The 18,321-nt window shown below is 32.4% G+C and overlaps 1 protein-coding gene across 7 annotated transcripts in view; it reads right to left on the bottom strand.

Annotated features, from left to right (window-relative positions):
* LOC127729715 (histone-lysine N-methyltransferase 2C-like) overlaps positions 1 to 18,321 on the bottom strand; it is a 102,331-nt gene that overhangs the window by 39,632 nt on the left and 44,378 nt on the right. For 6 of the 7 annotated variants that reach the window (XM_052237571.1, XM_052237573.1, XM_052237572.1 and 3 more), the window contains exons 32-37: positions 14,652 to 14,775; positions 14,182 to 14,235; positions 9,768 to 10,723; positions 7,073 to 7,162; positions 702 to 813; positions 154 to 434 (exon numbers count right to left, since the gene is read on the bottom strand). In XM_052237571.1, the coding sequence (XP_052093531.1) occupies positions 154 to 434; positions 702 to 813; positions 7,073 to 7,162; positions 9,768 to 10,723; positions 14,182 to 14,235; positions 14,652 to 14,775 (1,617 nt within the window). The remainder of the gene's footprint in view (positions 1 to 153; positions 435 to 701; positions 814 to 7,072; positions 7,163 to 9,767; positions 10,724 to 14,181; positions 14,236 to 14,651; positions 14,776 to 18,321) is intronic. The other variant, XM_052237575.1, reaches the window with a different exon arrangement.

Consider the following 18,321-nt stretch of genomic DNA (forward strand, 5'->3'; position numbering starts at 1 on the left):
TTGGTTTTATTGTATGAATTGCTAATTGTTGAAGTCTGTATGTATAGACCTATAGTTGATTACATTTTAGTCATTTGGACTCTTGTGGTGGATATTTGTCTCATTGGCAATCATACAATATCTCCTTTTTTATATTGATTTATTTTTTTTTACCTGAGGATGATGACCTGGTTGTAATACCTGTCCAGGTATTGGTCTATTTGGAGAGAAAGGTCCAGGTGGTCCTTGCATAGGTCCACCAGGTCTTGGCTGTCGCATAGGAACCCCTTGTCGCATTCCCTCAGGAAATGGTCCCCTCATTCTGATTTGCATCTCTGGTTTCATATGTTGTGGATGAAGTGGTGGCGGTCCCATCACAGGTGGACCCTGCCAAGGTGGCATTCCAGGTACCTGAGGTACAGGAAATCTTTCATCTGGGTGGAATGGACCCTGACCTGAAATAATGAATTAAGAACTAAAGAAACTGTTGCTAGACGTGATTATTATGCTTAATGGAGATATTCAAGCAAGCATCCAAATATCCAATGGAGTAGACAAAGTATCTGAGAAAATGCACTGACAGTCAGCTGATAACAATTTACATGAGAAAAACATGCATATCAATATTTGGGTTTTTTTTTTTGAAGTAGTCCACCAAGAATAAATGTGAAACCTATACATATTTTTTTTTTACTGACCAGCAGTAAATAATGTAGCACTACCTGGTGTTCCATCTGGCCACTGTTCCTTCTTTTTCTGTCTGCTCTTGGTTTTCTGGGCCAAGATTTCTCGCAACTGTTGCTTCTGGTCCCCTTGAGGTGTCTTATCTGGTACCTGAATGAAAAGATTCATGCCTATTGTATGAAAGAGAAAGATAATAACAATTCTTATAATACAAGCATTTAATGAACAAAGCTGGACCAAATCTGAATGTATTTTATAAGGGATCCTACTGAAATAATGTTTTCATGTGTTTGTCAAACCAAGATTAGGCCAGTTTGTAGACATTACAGCTACGCCAAGCATAAACAAGTTTTCTTTTTACGTTCAAGGAGAAAGCAGTAGCATATATCCATTCTATGAAAAGATTTGAACTTAAAACTTTTTTTTCCAATTAGGGTTTCTCTCCAACATCTACTTTCATCACCTTTTGCAATAATTACAATTTTAAAAGTGTAGAAAGTTAAGTATAATTTCATTTAAAATGTCGATATACATATAATAGCAATAAATATAAGATCTGTCTTCTACTTTTCCAATTGACAATAACATATCGATACCATTTGCAATAAAGACCACCCAAATGGTAATTAATTCTTAAATTTATTTGAAGTAAGGACCTAATAAACATCAAATCATTGATAAAATGGCATAAATATTTTTTTTTTTAAAAGATCAATCTTGTGTGTTTTGTGTTCAAAACAAATAACATGTAATTACATTTTTTTTAAAATATTTTTCATATGTAAATTTACATTTATTATACACAGTGACAACTTGCTAGTGCTTCAGGATTATGTGAAATAATTACACGAGTGGACATCCATAGGACCAGTTCACAAATTTTTTCTTCAAAACACTTGGGTAACATAGGTAATGACCACTATATGCATTTCACACATGTTCTATCCTATTTGTCTCTTGTGCAACTGACTTGTCAAAACAGTCAAAATTAGATAAACTAACATTGTTTTTTTTTTACACAAAATTTATCTCTCCCTAAAATTGACCAATTTTCCTTACCACATGTGTGTAAATTGTTGACATACTTTTCCTTGACATGTGTGTTTAAATTAATTATTGATATATGTTCCATTTGGGTAGACTTAAGAAAGTCAAGATCAGCTACTTTCTATAGCCAGTCAGATAAGACGTTTTTTAAAAATACACAATATTTGTTTATTCATTACAGACAGTGTAGATCAAATAAATATCCAATTGAACTATAGCACTTTAACTGGATATTGATATTGTTCATTTTTTTGAAAGGACAAATTTGTAGAAAGTAGATGAAATATCTGCTACTGACATCACCCAGCTATTTAGGCATATCATTCAACTATAAACTAGGTGTTCCTTGAAGCCTTTATTTTCTATTTTTTATAATACAGCAGTATTTATGTTAAAGGAGGTTGGGTTTGAAAACCGTAGCTGGCAAGAGAGAGATCATAAAATTAATGTAGTTTTCCAACAGTAAGGTAGCAAATAGTCTTTAACTGGATTTCATTGAACTGACATCTTTTCTATATTTAGGTACAGTAGCGACTACTTTTGATGAATTTTGCTGGTCATGTCCAGAAATTATAGCCTTTTTCGAAGCAATGGATCAAAGTCACAAACAATAATTACTGAACAGGTTCTCAATGTAACATACTCTAAAATTTGGTAAGTCTTTCCCCATGGTTTTAGGACTTTGTAGTGTTGCTGATTATAACCTTTTGTTTTAATTCTATTCCCAGATGCAATTCAAATTGCTCAGGGTGAAAATAAATTACAAAGTCAAAAGCATGAACTGTGGTTTCAGATTTTTGAAAATATTATTTTAACAACAGACAAATAACCCAATCTGATTAAAATACAGATATTGTGTCCATACTCTGCTTACAAGGATCTGAAAACACTCCATTCTAATTTCAGTTCTGGTAATTATTACATCAACCAATGAAACGCCTTCAAATTTTTGAAGGAGAGTATCATTTGACAAAACCAGAGGATCCCGAAAGCTCTTTAAAACTGAAAGATGAACATAACTTTGTCAGATCCTTGTTACCAATTTCATTGGTTGATGTAATAATTACCAGAACTGAAATTAGAATGGAGTGTTTTCAGATCCTTGTAAGCAAAGCATGGACATATGACCTTTATTCTAATCAGATTGCAAATAACCTTAAAATAATGGCAAACAACAGACAATGTCCAGTCTGACCAGGTGAGCCACTTTGAGGTTGTAGGAACTTGTATCACTTACCTGATTTATGTATTGTAGCCTATTTTGCACTATTGATATCATATTCAGCATCAAAATTACTATTATTTGTTATTTAGGCATATCCCTTTAACATCCATGCACACATGGATAATGGATAACATTTACTCTACTGTCTAGATTTTCAGAATATTACAAAATCTCACAGGTCCAGGTGGTGACCAGCTATTTTTTTAATGAAACAATGCATGTAGAATTGGTAGAATTTTTTCATAGTGGGGGGCAGAAGACAATTTTGTTCAGGAGAACATTTTCTAATTCAATACTTATGTAATATTCCCATTTTCATAATACATATACCAAATATGAACAATTCATCAAAAAGATCAGGGAGTCAATTGTGAAGTTGCTAGCAGAAGATGCAAGAACTAACGTTATCTAGCATTTAACTACTTTACAAGTGACAGTGAATATCAAAGTTTTATGCTGAAAAAGTAAAAGCCTCCTTTATTGAAATTACAAAATAAGTTCTTAATTGATATTTTTCAACCTAATTTATGATTGTTTTTAACTGCAAGGCCATTTCTTATCCTGTGCTGAAAAACATATTTTTAAAAATTTTATTCATACATTAAGTTGTTAGGGATAAAAAGTAGTTATGGGGAATTTACATGCAAATAAAAATACTAATGGTGAAACAAAATAAAAGAAAAGAAAGTGCGGGTTTTTTTATAATAAAGCAAAGCCAATTGAGATAATTAGCACTGCAGTAAAGTACTTGAAATCTCTAATAAATATTCTACACTCAAAACATAATATAAGGAAAGCACAACAGATATTTCAAATTTCATTGGGTGAATATAATACTTTTTATCTCTTGTTATGCTGAATTCATAAATTTAGACTCAAGGAGCCTGAATCACTGACCTGTTAATCATTGTACTGAAATGTGTACCATAAATAAACTAGGGATCATCTTTGATAAGTTTGCTATCAACTGATGGTTGCTCATGTCTGTCCCCCAAATAATGATGACAGGCTAGTTAGTGACATACAACACCAGGATAAACATAAATACACATAACAATATGTCACAATTTGAAATTGCGAAAAATAACATTTCATGTTAGCAACCTTATTACCTCCCTTATAACTGTATAGTATGTCATTAGGAGCAGAATAGATGTTTCAAAAAAGTAAACCTGCTACTTTCTTTCTATACAGACTGATAAATTAAGCACAGACGACAAGTGATGGCAAAAGCTCACATTGGCCCTTTTGATCAAGTAAGCTAAAAAGTCAAGCTGCTGACCAATGTCATTGGTTTTGTTCAAATACTAATTAAAAGCATATTCTAAACAGATTAAATTTTGCATGCAAGTCTTGAAATATGGTCACACCAACAAATCAGCCATCCATGTCACTGAAAAAGTTTTGGTTTATGATATTTAGTACATTAACATACAGTGTCTCTGCATTCTAGTTTTTGAAATCATATATTATTAAGGACTGTGTTAAAACTCTAAAGCTAAGATAAAATTATACACATATAAAGGTTTGTCAAAGTGTGTGTAGGGATTTGTGTCATGAACTAATAAACAATGTCCCTTCCTTTTTTCATTTTTTTTTATATAAAAAAATATATTTCAGACTTGCAAACTGGCACCAGGATAAAGCATGGACAACTTTGAATTTTAACAGAGTTCCAACATTAGGTCCAAATAGGCTCTGTAATTTTAAAAAGAGCAAATCCTGCTAATACATCATTTTAATAAAAGTTTGATTCAAATAGTTTAAACATATTTTATTTGCTAAATTAAAGCACAAGAGTGCACACGCTGAAATGTCTCGCCTTCTTTACTAATCATTGATATTATGTTGACAGTCCTAAATATAAAGCTTTATTACAACTATCACATAAACTTAACATTAACCAAGTAAACTAAACATTGACCAATGAACCATGAAAATGAGGTCAAGGTCAGATGAACCATGCTAGGCAGGCATGTACAGCTAACAATTCTTCCATACAACAAATATAGTTGACCTATTGCTTATAGTTTAAGAAAAACAGACCAAAACACAAAAACTTAACACTGAGCAATGAACCTTGAAAATGAGGTCAAGGTCAAATAAAACCTGTGTGACTGACATATAGATCATAAAATATTTCCATACACCAAATATAGTTGAACTATTGCAAATAGTATTAGAAAAAAAGACCAAAACTCAAAAACTTAACTTTGACCACTGAACCATGAAAATGAGGTCAAGGTCAGATGACACCTACCAGTTGGACATATACACCTTACAATCATTCCATACACCAAATATAGTAGACCTATTGCATACAGTATAAGAAAAACAGACCAAAACACAAAAACTTAACTATAACCACTGAACCATGAAAATGAGGTCAAGGTCAGATGACACCTGCCAGTTGGACATGTACACCTTACAGTCCTTCCATACACCGAATATACTAGACCTATTGCTTATAGTATCTGAGATATGGACTTGACCACCAAAACTTAACCTTGTTCACTGATCCATGAAATGAGGTCGAGGTCAAGTGAAAACTGTCTGACGGGCATAAGGACCTTGCAAGGTACGCACATACCAAATATAGTTATCCTATTACTTACAATAAGAGAGAATTTAACATTACAAAAAATCTTAACTTTTTTTTCAAGTAGTCACTGAACCATGAAAATGAGGTCAAGGACATTGGACATGTGACTGACAGAAACTTCGTAACATGAGGCATCCATATACAAAGTATGAAGCATCCAGATCTTCCACCTTCTAAAATATAAAGCTTTTAAGAAGTTAGCTAACGCCGCCGCCGATCACTATCCCTATGTCGAGCTTTCTGCGACAAAAGTCGCAGGCTCGACAAAAATGGATTAGACACAAGTAAATCATGCTTATGAAGTCTTCTCCATCAAATAAATTTAAATAAATTGTAAAGGAACCCTGAGTCTCGCCTGTGATTACTGTTGTCAGTGTAAAAGTGTTGACTGTAAACACTCAGTCCATTTATCAGTAAAATACAGAATTTAAAAAAAAATAAAAATTTTAAGATTAGCTCCTGTCCAAGTTTCATAACAATCCATAAAGGTTTATAAATTCATCATGTCAAAAAATCTGACTGTCTGTAATAGTTAACTGCAAAAAGAAAGTCCATCTTTCAGTACAGAAAAAGAAAAAAAAAATTTCAAAATTTTGCATCAGATATTATCTCATAATCATAAAAAAAAATTTCTGCCAAAGTTTTCTTAAAATTCTATGAAGGTTTGACAAAGTAATTGATGTGTAGCAAACTTTAACCCCAGACTGTATCTACTTTACTGTAAAAAAGAGTGCACAAGCTGAAATTTCTCACCTGCAAGGTCATATGAAACCTGTCAGACAGACATGTGCACCTTAGAATTATGCTATACACATAAACTATAGTGGCCCTATTACTTATAGTATCTGAGTAAGAGACCAAACCACAGAAACTTAACATTGCCTAATGAACCATGGAAATGAGGTTAAGGTCAGATAAAACTTGCCTGTCTATCATGTACACCTTACTATCATTCCATTCACAAAACATAGTTGACCTATTGCTTATAGTATCTTAGATACGGACACCACGAAAACTTAACCTTGATCACTGATCCATAAATTAGGTCGAGGTCAGGTGAACCCTGTCTGACAAACATGTAGACCTTGCCAGGATCCCATATACCAAATAAAGTTATCTTATGACAGGCTGATATCTAGTTGAAATTAAACAAATGAAATGGAACTCTTTATTAGAGAAGGTAAAATTGACCTAGTTTCTGTTATATATGTTTTAATAATATTCTCTGTATTGGTTAAAATATAATAATAAGAAACAATATAAAAGATTTGATATAAATAAAAAATTCTTGCAAATAAATTGCACTTCTTATATTGAAGTTTGCTAATTTCAGTAAAAAATCTATGATGTCAAAATGAAATTAATCCAAGATGGTTGCCCCAATTTTAGACTTTTGAAATTAACCTTTGTTTGTAGTAGGCAAGTGCTTTTTAATAAAATTGGATTAATATACCGGTATATCATTTACTGACAAGTTTCTGATTTGTTAGTGTGACCTTTGAACTCAAAAACTGAAGCAGCCCTACAACACTTACCACATAGTTTTGGTGCATGAAAGAAGAGAACATTCCGGAAAAAGGAAAAAGTGTGGGACGTCTACTGGCAGCAGCAAACATCTGCTGTAACTATGGTAACAAAGGTCAAAGGTCAGCAACATATAAACTAAATCAAACTCAAAGAGAATGGTGAGTTAACTAAAGACATAATATCTACAATTAAATACACTAAAAGCTAACTGCAATTTGCAAAATTATATCATTTTCTTAAACACTGCATAACTGAAATAATTTTCTTCTAAATTTACATTAAAATCATTTTGGAAAAGAAAATTAATACTGTATATCTGAACATAAACTTAATTTCAAAGAAATTATTGATATTTTAATTGAACAATTCACAAATTTTAAATGTCAGACTCTTCAAGTGCACAGAATATGTGACACAAAACTACTAAAATGTGAATGATTTATAATTTATGGTTACCAAATGAGAATACTGTTCATTCTTAAATCACCCATATGAAAATTCTCACACCATACAATTTTTTAATACACACCAACCCATTTCATGCAAATTGCAGTTTTTTGTTAAAATAATCCAAATGTTATTGCACTTCACTACATCAATATTGCCATAATTTATTTCCATTTCTTGATTTTTGATTCAATTGATTCCTTTTTATAAAAATAATTGCAAATTTGTACTTAAAATTGGAATTTATAAAATTAAAAACCAGGGGAACAGGACTGAATAAACAGTAAGTGTTTACAAACACCAATTATTTTTTTTCCTTATCTAAATACTTTTAAATTCTTTGATAAATTCTTACATTGAGGCAAAATCAAAAAAAGGAAATACTGGCAACAATACTAAACACTTCTATGGTGTACTGTGTATATAGTGTGTAACATGTGGTATTCAATAGAAGATAACCTATTTATCTACCCATATTTTAAAAAAATATATTGTAAACAGAGTAATTTTCACAGATCCGATATATAAATTATCAATGTTTTTAATGTTCATAAGAAACCAAGAAAAATGGTTCCCCTTGAAAATGTATTGATAGCAGAATACTGTAAATCATATAACTTTCATGGATAATTTATTAACAAGACTTTCACCAGTAGAAAAATAACATGACTATTTCACATTTGGATCTTGTCTCATTTGTATACATTATCAAATTTAGAATTCTGAGAGAATAAATCTCCACAAAGTCAGCTAGAAAGAGCTGAAAGCAAAAAAAGTAACCATCAGAATACCGTAAGTTAGTTCACAGTAGGTTTACAGTAGATATCATAATTATATAAAAAAAAAAAACTTTAATGTTTTTGGTGCTAACAAAATGTGAATCTTGTTGCCATGAAAACTAAAATAAATACAGTATTGTGTTATTTTAGTATCTGTTTCTTCATATGATAATTCAGTATATGACAGATAAAATCAAAAGGTTATATAAATATTACTTATGGTATTAAATAGAATACTTGTATTGAACACCACATGTAAGTAAGACCACACCACCCATTACCAAGCCTTTTTTTATTCATTAATTGTAAATTTTCTACATATTGGATTTTTATATTAAGCATTATACAGTAATATTCATATACATATTTGGTTAATGAAGCTTTTTTTATAGAATAAATCATTTCATTAATTTCATTTTTCATTTTGTTTTTTTTTTATTTGAGAATGTACATTATAAGTGCCTGTATCACTCAGTCGTCTGCTCTGTCAATTAAAGGAGAAGAGGAGTAAACAGCTATATTACTACAACAACAACAACAACAAAATTTCATCAATTTCTACAAGTCTTCAACGACCATGTCAGAAAACCACCTAGTCAAATAAAGCTCTTATTCTACCTAAGGTTATACTGATTCCAGAAAGAAAATAACCTCAAGGTATTTTACTAATAACAGAAATTGTTGAGCACTCATCATTATGTTCTTAATACCAATGCATTTTAAGTACTTATCAGTTGAGACCTCTATGACTAATTTTTACAGTTTGTAGCCTTATTTTGCTGTAACACCATTATCACAAGTAAGGGACAAACTATTTCAGGTTACCTTTGCTCTTTGTTAAAGACTGTACAGTGATCTGTAGATGCATAAACTATCAATTTCTGCATCTTTTTAATCTTTAATAAACATATGTCTTATTGATTATCATACCACATCTTATTTTTTATGAAAATTTTAACATTTTCTAGAGTTACAAAAAAATGATAAGCATTCAAAGTTGGAACTCCATAAGACAAAATTAAAATGATATAAATTTTGATATCAAATTTGTTCAAAGAGGGTCATTTATGCAATTTTCGCAGAAAACATTTATTAGAAAACTTTATGGCCAGCATTCATGTAAAAACTTCATTTAGAGACAGTCCATTCATGTTTAAAACTATTGTATAAGTTTTGGTCAAATATGTTGAAAACAAAAGTGCTAGAATATTTTCAATGCTTTTATTTCAACTTTAAAAGGGGCATTACTATTATAAATTGATTTGCTTATAGAATTTTTTTCAACCTTCAGTAAGTGACAGTGAATAAAATTTTTAGTCTAATGATATGCTTAAATTTCTCCCAATCACATTGACAAGTGTATGGTATTTCTGTATATAACCTCTCCTTGTATCCTTCCTGGTCCTATAAAAGTATATAGTTCTGGCAGTGCCTAAATAATATTAACCACCATGCTGCATTTTATCACAGTACTTACCACTGATGGTTCTCGTGAGGGATCTATTCCAGGATGAGGGGTACCAGGCTGTTGACTGTATGGATCATAACCAATTGGAGGACGTACCATTTGCTGAGTTGAGGGTGGCATATGTGGTCTAAATGGCTGACGCTGCATATGGAAATTTTCTACACCTGGGGGCATTGTCGGCATTCCAGGACCTGACATAGATCGCTGCAAAAACTGAGGACGAACTTCTCCACTTGGAGACGGTGGCATGGACATACTTGGGTGTCTCAGCATCGGATGGGGTGGCATTCCTATATTTGGCCCCTGTGGTTTGTAGGCCTCACTAACAGGTCTAGGCGTGGATGGTTGGAATGTAAACTGATCATCTGACTGACTTGTTGCTAATGTAGGAGACATTTTAACAAAATGATCACCCTGAGAGGTCTGTCTAACAAAATTTGGTCTAGACAAACTAGGTCTTACCATTGGCTGTGAAAATCCTTCAGGTAATTTTGGTACTTGCCTTCCAGTTGGTGATTGTAAACCTTCTGGTATTTGTTTAAAAGGAGACTGGGCAAATGGATCTGATTCCTGAGCTGCTCCTAGCCAGTGAGCGTTTGAGGGGGACTGTTGTGGTGTGCCAGGGTGTGTGCCAGATCTTGGTCCAGTTGGAGACTGATCAAATGGATCAGAAGCAACTGCAGAGAAAGAATCTCCTCTTTGGCTAACGGCTGTGCCAATTGACTGGGGTCTAACATTAGCACCTGATGGTCCAAAAAGCTCTGCAGGTCTAGGAGTTGATGGTTGGTGAGCATATGGGTCCATCCCTGGTGGCCTGGGATCCATAGGCATTGGTGTAGGAGGCTGTTGAGAATATGGATCCTGTGGACGCCTCTGAATTGGTTCTGTCTGATTACCATGGTACACTCTATGTATTGGACTACTTGGTACCCCTGCTGGTGGAATCTGACCTACAGGTGAGTTCCCTGAAAAAAAGTGGGATATTTTTAAACAATAGTATATGATTTCAATCAAACCTCTGATAATATATATATATATATAAGAAAAATAATATAAGATAATGACGGTTTCAATTCATCACTTTTACTAGCACTTTCACTGCTTTCACAGATCTTCAGGTAATGTGACTTGTATACATAAATGTTATAAAACAATTGATTGACGTTAACAATAGTATGACGTTAACAAATACAAGGGAGACTACTAATGTCATTTTAAAATTGGAGTAAAGTCTTTAAAATGTTTCGTAAAAATTAAAATATTATTTATCATTTAATCCCGGGTTGAGAATGTTTATGAATAATTCTTCTTTCTTCTTCCGGAGAAAATCATTTTGACGATTGACCATATACAACGGAAATATTTTAAATCGTCCATTAGAACAACGATGGAAATGTTCGTTAGCCCTGATGATTGTTAAATCTTCATTGTTGGTTTGCTGTCTATGTACAGTCATTCTAGTCCACACTTCTGTTTTTGTCTCTCCAATATAGAATTCCTCACAATTTGCACATATGAGAGAATAAATGACGTTTGAACTTTTACAAGACATATTTTGTTTAACTGTGAAATGCTTTCCATTTTTGAAATAAATTGAACTTTCTTCTATTAAATCTGGACATGTCATACATTGTTTATCGGTACATTTTCTAACAATTGGCAAAGTGTCATTAAAGTCGAATTTTGAAGATGTTAAATATCGTTTTAGACTTTTTGACTGTCTTTTACTGTTGATAATCTTCTTTTTTTGTAATACTTTGTCCATTTTTTCACTTTTGTGTAAATTATTTTCAATTTGTCGCATGAAACTAAATATATCATAATCTCGCGGGTTATATGTTGTGACAAACGGGATAATTTTGTCTAAACTGTTTGATGATTCTTCGGTTATTTCGGATCGCCGTGATTCTGTAATGATTGGTCCTTTTATCAGTGCCTTTTGAATTCCGTAATCTATCACTTGTTCCGGATATTGCTGCTTTTTTAAATACACTTTTAATTCTTCCAATCTTTTATTGCGTAATAGTTCTGTACTTGTAATGGTAATTATTCTTGACGCTAGATTAAAAGGTATATTTAATTTTACATGTTTTGGATGATTTGAGTAAAAATTTTAAATACATATGTGTATCGGTGTCTTTAGAAAAGATATCTGTGACAATTTCATTGTCTTCCGTTATAAGTGCTAAAATATCCAAAAACGGCATTTTGTTGACATTTCTGTTAATTATGAAACGAATATGTGGGTTTAAAGAATTTAAATCAGAATGAAAATCTGAGACAGATATATCCGAATTCCAAATTATAAAACAATCGTCAAGAAATCGTTTCCAGTTTTGACGTAGGTAAATGGCAAAGTCATTTCCGTATTTATGGTCCATTTTTTCGTATAATAACTGTTCCAAATATCCAAGTACTAAAGTGGCGTATGAAGGCGCCATTTTAGTACCCATAGCTGTTCCTTTTTTCTGATGATAGTATGTGCCGTCAAGGTAAAAACTATTTCTTTCTAATATAAGTTTCAAAGATAGAAGGATAAATTCTTTTGTTAATCTGTTTTCAATGACATTTTCCGTATTTTCTAACCAATATTTTACGGCTGTAATTCCTAAGTCATGTGGGATAATTGTGTAAAGACTGACAATATCAAAAGTAATGAGTTCTGAATTAGGATTTACAGTTGTTGGTAGATGATTTAAAAATTCCAAATCGTCTCGTATAAATCTAGGAACTTCACGACATAAAGGTTTAATCACAATAAAATTGAGAATGGAAATGGGGAATGTGTCAAAGAGACAACGACCCGACCATAGAACAGACAACAGCCGGAGGCCACCAATGGGTCTTCAATGCAGCGAGAAACTCCCGCACCCGGAGGCGTCCTTCAGCTGGCCCCTAAACAAATATGTATACTAGTTCAGTGATAATGGACGTCATACTAAACTCCAAATTATACACAGGAAACTAAAATTAAAAATGATACAAGACTAACAAAGGCCAAAGGCTCCTGACTTGGGACAGGCGCAAAAATGCGGCGGGGTTAAACATGTCTTTTGAGATCTCAACCCTCCCCCTATACCTCTAGCCAATGTAGTAAAAACAAACGCACAACAGTACGCACAGTAAAACTCAGTATAAGAGAAGTCCGAGTCCGATGTCAGAATAGGAAACAAAAGAAAATAAACAAAATGACAATAATACATAAATAACAACAGACTACTAGCAGTTACTGACATGCCAGCCCCAGACCACAATGTCTATAAAATGGCTTACTGTAAATTCAGAAATTATTGCGATGTTTTTATTTTTGCGAAAAATGCGACAAGTTTATTATCGCAATAATTTAAACTCGCATTTTGAATTTTTTTATATGAAATGAACAGGATATTTCTAAATATCGCAAAAATTCAAATCGCATTTTAATCTAAAATGACAAAATCGCAATAATAAATGCACGCAATAATTTCTGAATTTACAGTAAATTCTGTGTGACCCTGTTGGGTCCGCCCACAATAGGTCGAAATATTAAATCATTTGGTCTTAAAAGTTCTATGTATTCACTGTTTTGTTCTGATACCGCATTTGAAATTTCCTCACTTTTGTGAATTTTAGGTAAACCATAGAAATAGCTTTCTGAAAATTTCTGTTCCAAGTTTAGGGGCCAGCCATTCTGAAGTTAAACGCAGCAAGCATGTTTATTCTGATGTTTAACTTCAGAATACACATGCTTGTTTATTCTGAAGTTAAACATCAGTAAGTAATATATATATGCTTAATAGAAATATTGACTTTTGACCATTCAGAACATTCCATTATAGGATACCTATACCATCTGATGGTCCAAAAAAGACAAGGAGTACTATAGTTTTCATCTCATAGCCATAACAATTCAGCTGACATCAGTTTTTAATCTTATCTTTAAATCCTTCAATGGAAGTTATTTTTCAGTGTGTATATGTGTTCACTTATTTATACATCAATATTTCCCATTCTCTCTTTGAAGTGAACCTGAACACATAGAATAGAGAATGGAAATGGGGAATGTGTCAAAGAGGCAACAACACGACCAAAGAGCAGAAAACAAGCCAAGGCCGTGAATGGGTCTTCAACGCAGCAAAAAAAAATCCCATACCCAGATGCAGACTTCAGCTGGCCCCTAAACATGCTTGTTTATTCTGAAGTTAAACATCAGTAAGTAAGCCTGCTAACAGTTGTAAATAAGAATCTAAAATTGCACACAGTTTGTCCCTCCAATAAACCATGAAACAGGAATTGTAATGAGAGAAAAACAGGTCAATATTTTAAATTTAACTCTGGTAAAAAAAAAAAATAATGGCATGACACACCCCACATTTTCTACGATTATCAATCAAATTTTAAAGGGAAAAAGTTGTACCTTAAGACATTTATCAAAGTTTCTTACCTTCAGCTATCTGAGTATTGCTCACAGCTTTACGCATCTCCTGCAATGGGGAACCTGAAATACATAAACTATCTATAGAGAAATGAAATGACTGTATAACTAAATATGTAACTATCCATCCATGTTAATGGATACTTTTTGTAATATGCGTGGAATGTCAAATATCTGGTTGAACCAATTGTCAGATAAACGGGTAATTGAAAGTATTGAGTTTAAACTGAAAGACCTGTTTTTGCAAAATTGTCTAAGCAAAATCAACACTTCTATTAAAATGCTTGTGTTATAAAATTTTTAAAACTGGTATTAAATTTAGGTTATGGTTTTGAAGTGTTGACTGACAGACAGACAGACGAACGGATAGATGGACGGACTTTGGTATACCATAATACGTCTTCTTAAATCTTATCTAAATTGACCTGCAGTCAAATGATATCATACTGTGCCACAGTGTTACTGATATGAATACTTACCTTCAGAACTCTGAGGGAATGGTGGTGGCCCTGGTGGCATCCCTGGTGGCAATGGTGGACCCATGGATGCAGCAGCTGCTGCAGCTTTTTCTTTCTGCTTCTGTTTCTTAAGATCATTACTGACCTATATGAAAGACAAGAGAAATTTTTGACACTAGAAAAATAATTGTCTTTAAATGTGCAAGCAGTCATTCCTTATGTAGAAAAATTCTGCTTTCATTATATGAGCCCACAAAATTATAATTTATTAAAAGAAAATGTTAATTCTTATTATCAGATATATATACAAATATATAGCATTCATGATTTCAAAACACGTCATGTAAAAAGAGTTTTTTATTCTACAAATAAAAGCTCCTAAATTAATGTGTATGCTCAAATATGCAATGTGCCACATCAATGAACATATAATGCTAAGACAATGAAATTGACAATGACCTAAGTGTACCAACTTACTGAATGAGTTTCGAACAACTTTTTTAGTTACCCTCTCAAGAGTAAAGATAATCAATAATTATAAAATTTACTTTTTTATTCCTTGATTAAATAAAATATGGCTGATTACACCACACTAGTTTAACTCACAACAACATGAGGGCCATTAGGTTATTTGTTGCTGAATGAAGAACAGTCTCTGGAATCTGAATAATGACTTATTCACCAAGAAAGTCTCACATTATCCTACATTTTAAAGAACCCAAAACTATCAACCTTGATAAAAATTTAAACTCACATCAGAAAATGTAGACCTTCTCACTAACAAAAGGACACCAAACTGACCAACTGTAGCTTGGATATTAAGCTTATCATTTTGAAAAGTAAACAAAAACTGGCAATTTTAACCTAATTACTTACCAACTCACGAAAGAGTCCCTGCAGGCAAATTGTGATGATCATATACCTTACAGTACATGAGATATGATCTTTGATATAAACTTGAACAATAGTCAGACAAACAAGGAACATAATGACTTACTCAATAAAGTGCACCTTAATATAAGATAAATGGTTCTTAAACCGATACAGTAATCATAGATATGAAATTTAATTTATTAACATCAAGGTCACTCAAATATTACATGAAGGTCATCTAATTTGGAATGCAACATCATTACAAAATATATAGGCACAAAATGATATATTATCTGAGATATGGGTCAAAACATTAAGGTTGCACATAGACACCAAGGGTATTCCAACAATTATTTAATGGTCCAAGGAGTCAGTCTTGATCATTTGTCATCTTTGCATAATACTGTCTGGTGTTTCTCCCAAATTCATAAAAAAAAAACATGATGCTTTTGCTCTTGGACGGACATCTTTGGTAAAAAAAAAATAATTTCAATTAAACGACTCCGAGTCTGTACCACTAGTCTAGTATTAACTACTGTTTACCCTGTATTTCGAAAAAAGCAATTGTGCTTTAGAATTGAAAGGGGTCCTAAAAATGCAGAAAAAAACCCTTTTGAAACCTCTTAAGAAAATATGTTAGGCAGGTCATTCACATACCAACTGGGTCACTGTTGACAAACAAAAACAAGATGTATTGTGAGCTATTGTTCACTAATGACATCCCTGCTATAGGTATAAGGTAAACAGTTGATGAGCAATCGATGTCAAAATGCATACCATGGTATAGCATGCTCACATGAAGCGTGATACCAAATTTCAGGAAGCTCTGATTGTAGTTTGTAAGAAAAATGCAATGAAAGAAAATATATTATAACTTCAAGAAAATTAACAATGAAATCATATACAATGTTGAAAGATATAGTATTTTTGGTTTTAGGTTCACCATTTTTTTTGAAAGATTTAAAGATAAATTGTTCATGCAAAGACCAGTAATTGTTAAAAAGATTCATAACATATTGATACCATCTGCTCAAAATGTGTCAAAATAAATCTGACTCAGAAAAGTAGATGTATTATTCACCTGACATCTTCCCATCAAGTCAAGAAACATAAACATAAAACCTAATAAACATCTTTGACTGTTTCAAATTTAAACAAAAGAGCCAAATATTCTCCACTGTAATTACCCAGAAAGATTCTTTTAAATTCTAATTATTTCAAGTTTGGAAACAAATATAGAAATTTTTTTTATTACATTTAAAATGGTTGAGGCAATGTTTGAGATCAATGAGGGACGACCACCCCAATTCTTGCATAGGAATTGAATAAACTTTGGTAGCTGCTGACGCTTTACATGATTATCATAGCTGAAGTTCTTATATTGAATTATTTGGGCAAATTTTCTTTTTTAAGTAACAGAAAGACAATGTTGGATGTTTTTTTGGGGATAATCAACTGATTGATTGATTGTTGATGTTTAACTCCACTGTCAGCACTATTGGCTATATCAAGGCAGCCAGTTTTTACTAATGGAGGAAACCAGAGTGCCAGTAGAGAACCACTGACCTGATGCAGGAAAAATGGCAATCCTAGTCAATTTAGATGGGAGTTGAACGCACCTATTTTTCAGTTACAGCAATAGCCATGGATAAATACTCTGGAACTATGATGAATACTTGGTAAAGGAAATGTATATTTTCCTAGTTTGGTAAAGAAGGAGTACTGAGGCTTTTATTGAGATTTCAAAATTCTGATATTGATCTTTTTTACAAATACTTCTTGTTAATATGACAATGGCAATCATGTTTGATTCTGTTCTGGGACACCAACCATAACTCTAAAAGGCTAATAAGTGTACCATTAATGCCAATGTTTGGTAACAATTTGCAATTGACAGAATTTTTCAAACAAATGGTTTATTCTTATTCCACAGGCTTATGGTATATACCTTTTATCAATAACTGCAGTCATTTTGGGTGATAAATGGCAAAACCCATACAATTTTGAAAGGAAACACTCTGAAGTCTTTTTCAATATGGCACGGTAGTTTCAGAATAAAAATGTTAACAAACATTGGTACCAAGTGATGAATAAAAAATTCATTCAAAGCAAACTAGGAATATGTTTGTGTATCTTAAGTATAATCAATTCAGAAATTTGTTGTAATAAATATTCCATGCAATGTTATTAAAATTCCTCTTAAAAACCAACATTGGACATTCTAAAATAACTATAAAACAGATATTGTCAGTATATACAATTTCTCAGTAAAATTGTCACAGTGCTAGTTTATACAATACTATTATTAACTTTTTGCTGTTCATCTGTATGCCCCTAATACATTTTTTTAAAATATAAGTCTGCAATCAAATTTGATCAGCTATCATCTGCGGTATTCAAAATTAATTTGCTCGTTTAGTAATAGTATTTTTCTATGAAAAACATAAATCTAATGTATTCCTGTTTCGGACAAGACTTAAGCTGTCAACTGGACAGCAAACCAGGTTTTCCACACTTGGTAAGGAATGGTAAATCTGGGAAAATCAATAGGTAAGTACTAGTTAAAAACATAATATGTAGGCTTAAAAGAAATAAGTTTTGAAATTCAATCATGTTCACTCACGATAATGTATAAAGAAGAAAGAGACAAAAGGGCATTAATTTTTTGCTATTTCCCATTCTGCAGTCCTAATTGACAAAGAGGGATTCATTTTAAGACACTAATGCAAATATCAGTAAAATTAAACTTTCATTGTATTTTAACACAACAAAATGTGATGATAAAAATTTGCAGATGATATTGGATTAGGGTAAGGAT

The sequence above is a fragment of the Mytilus californianus genome, unplaced genomic scaffold (genome assembly GCF_021869535.1).
Source record: "Mytilus californianus isolate M0D057914Y unplaced genomic scaffold, xbMytCali1.0.p SCAF_2, whole genome shotgun sequence".
Taxonomy (NCBI): domain Eukaryota; kingdom Metazoa; phylum Mollusca; class Bivalvia; order Mytilida; family Mytilidae; genus Mytilus; species Mytilus californianus.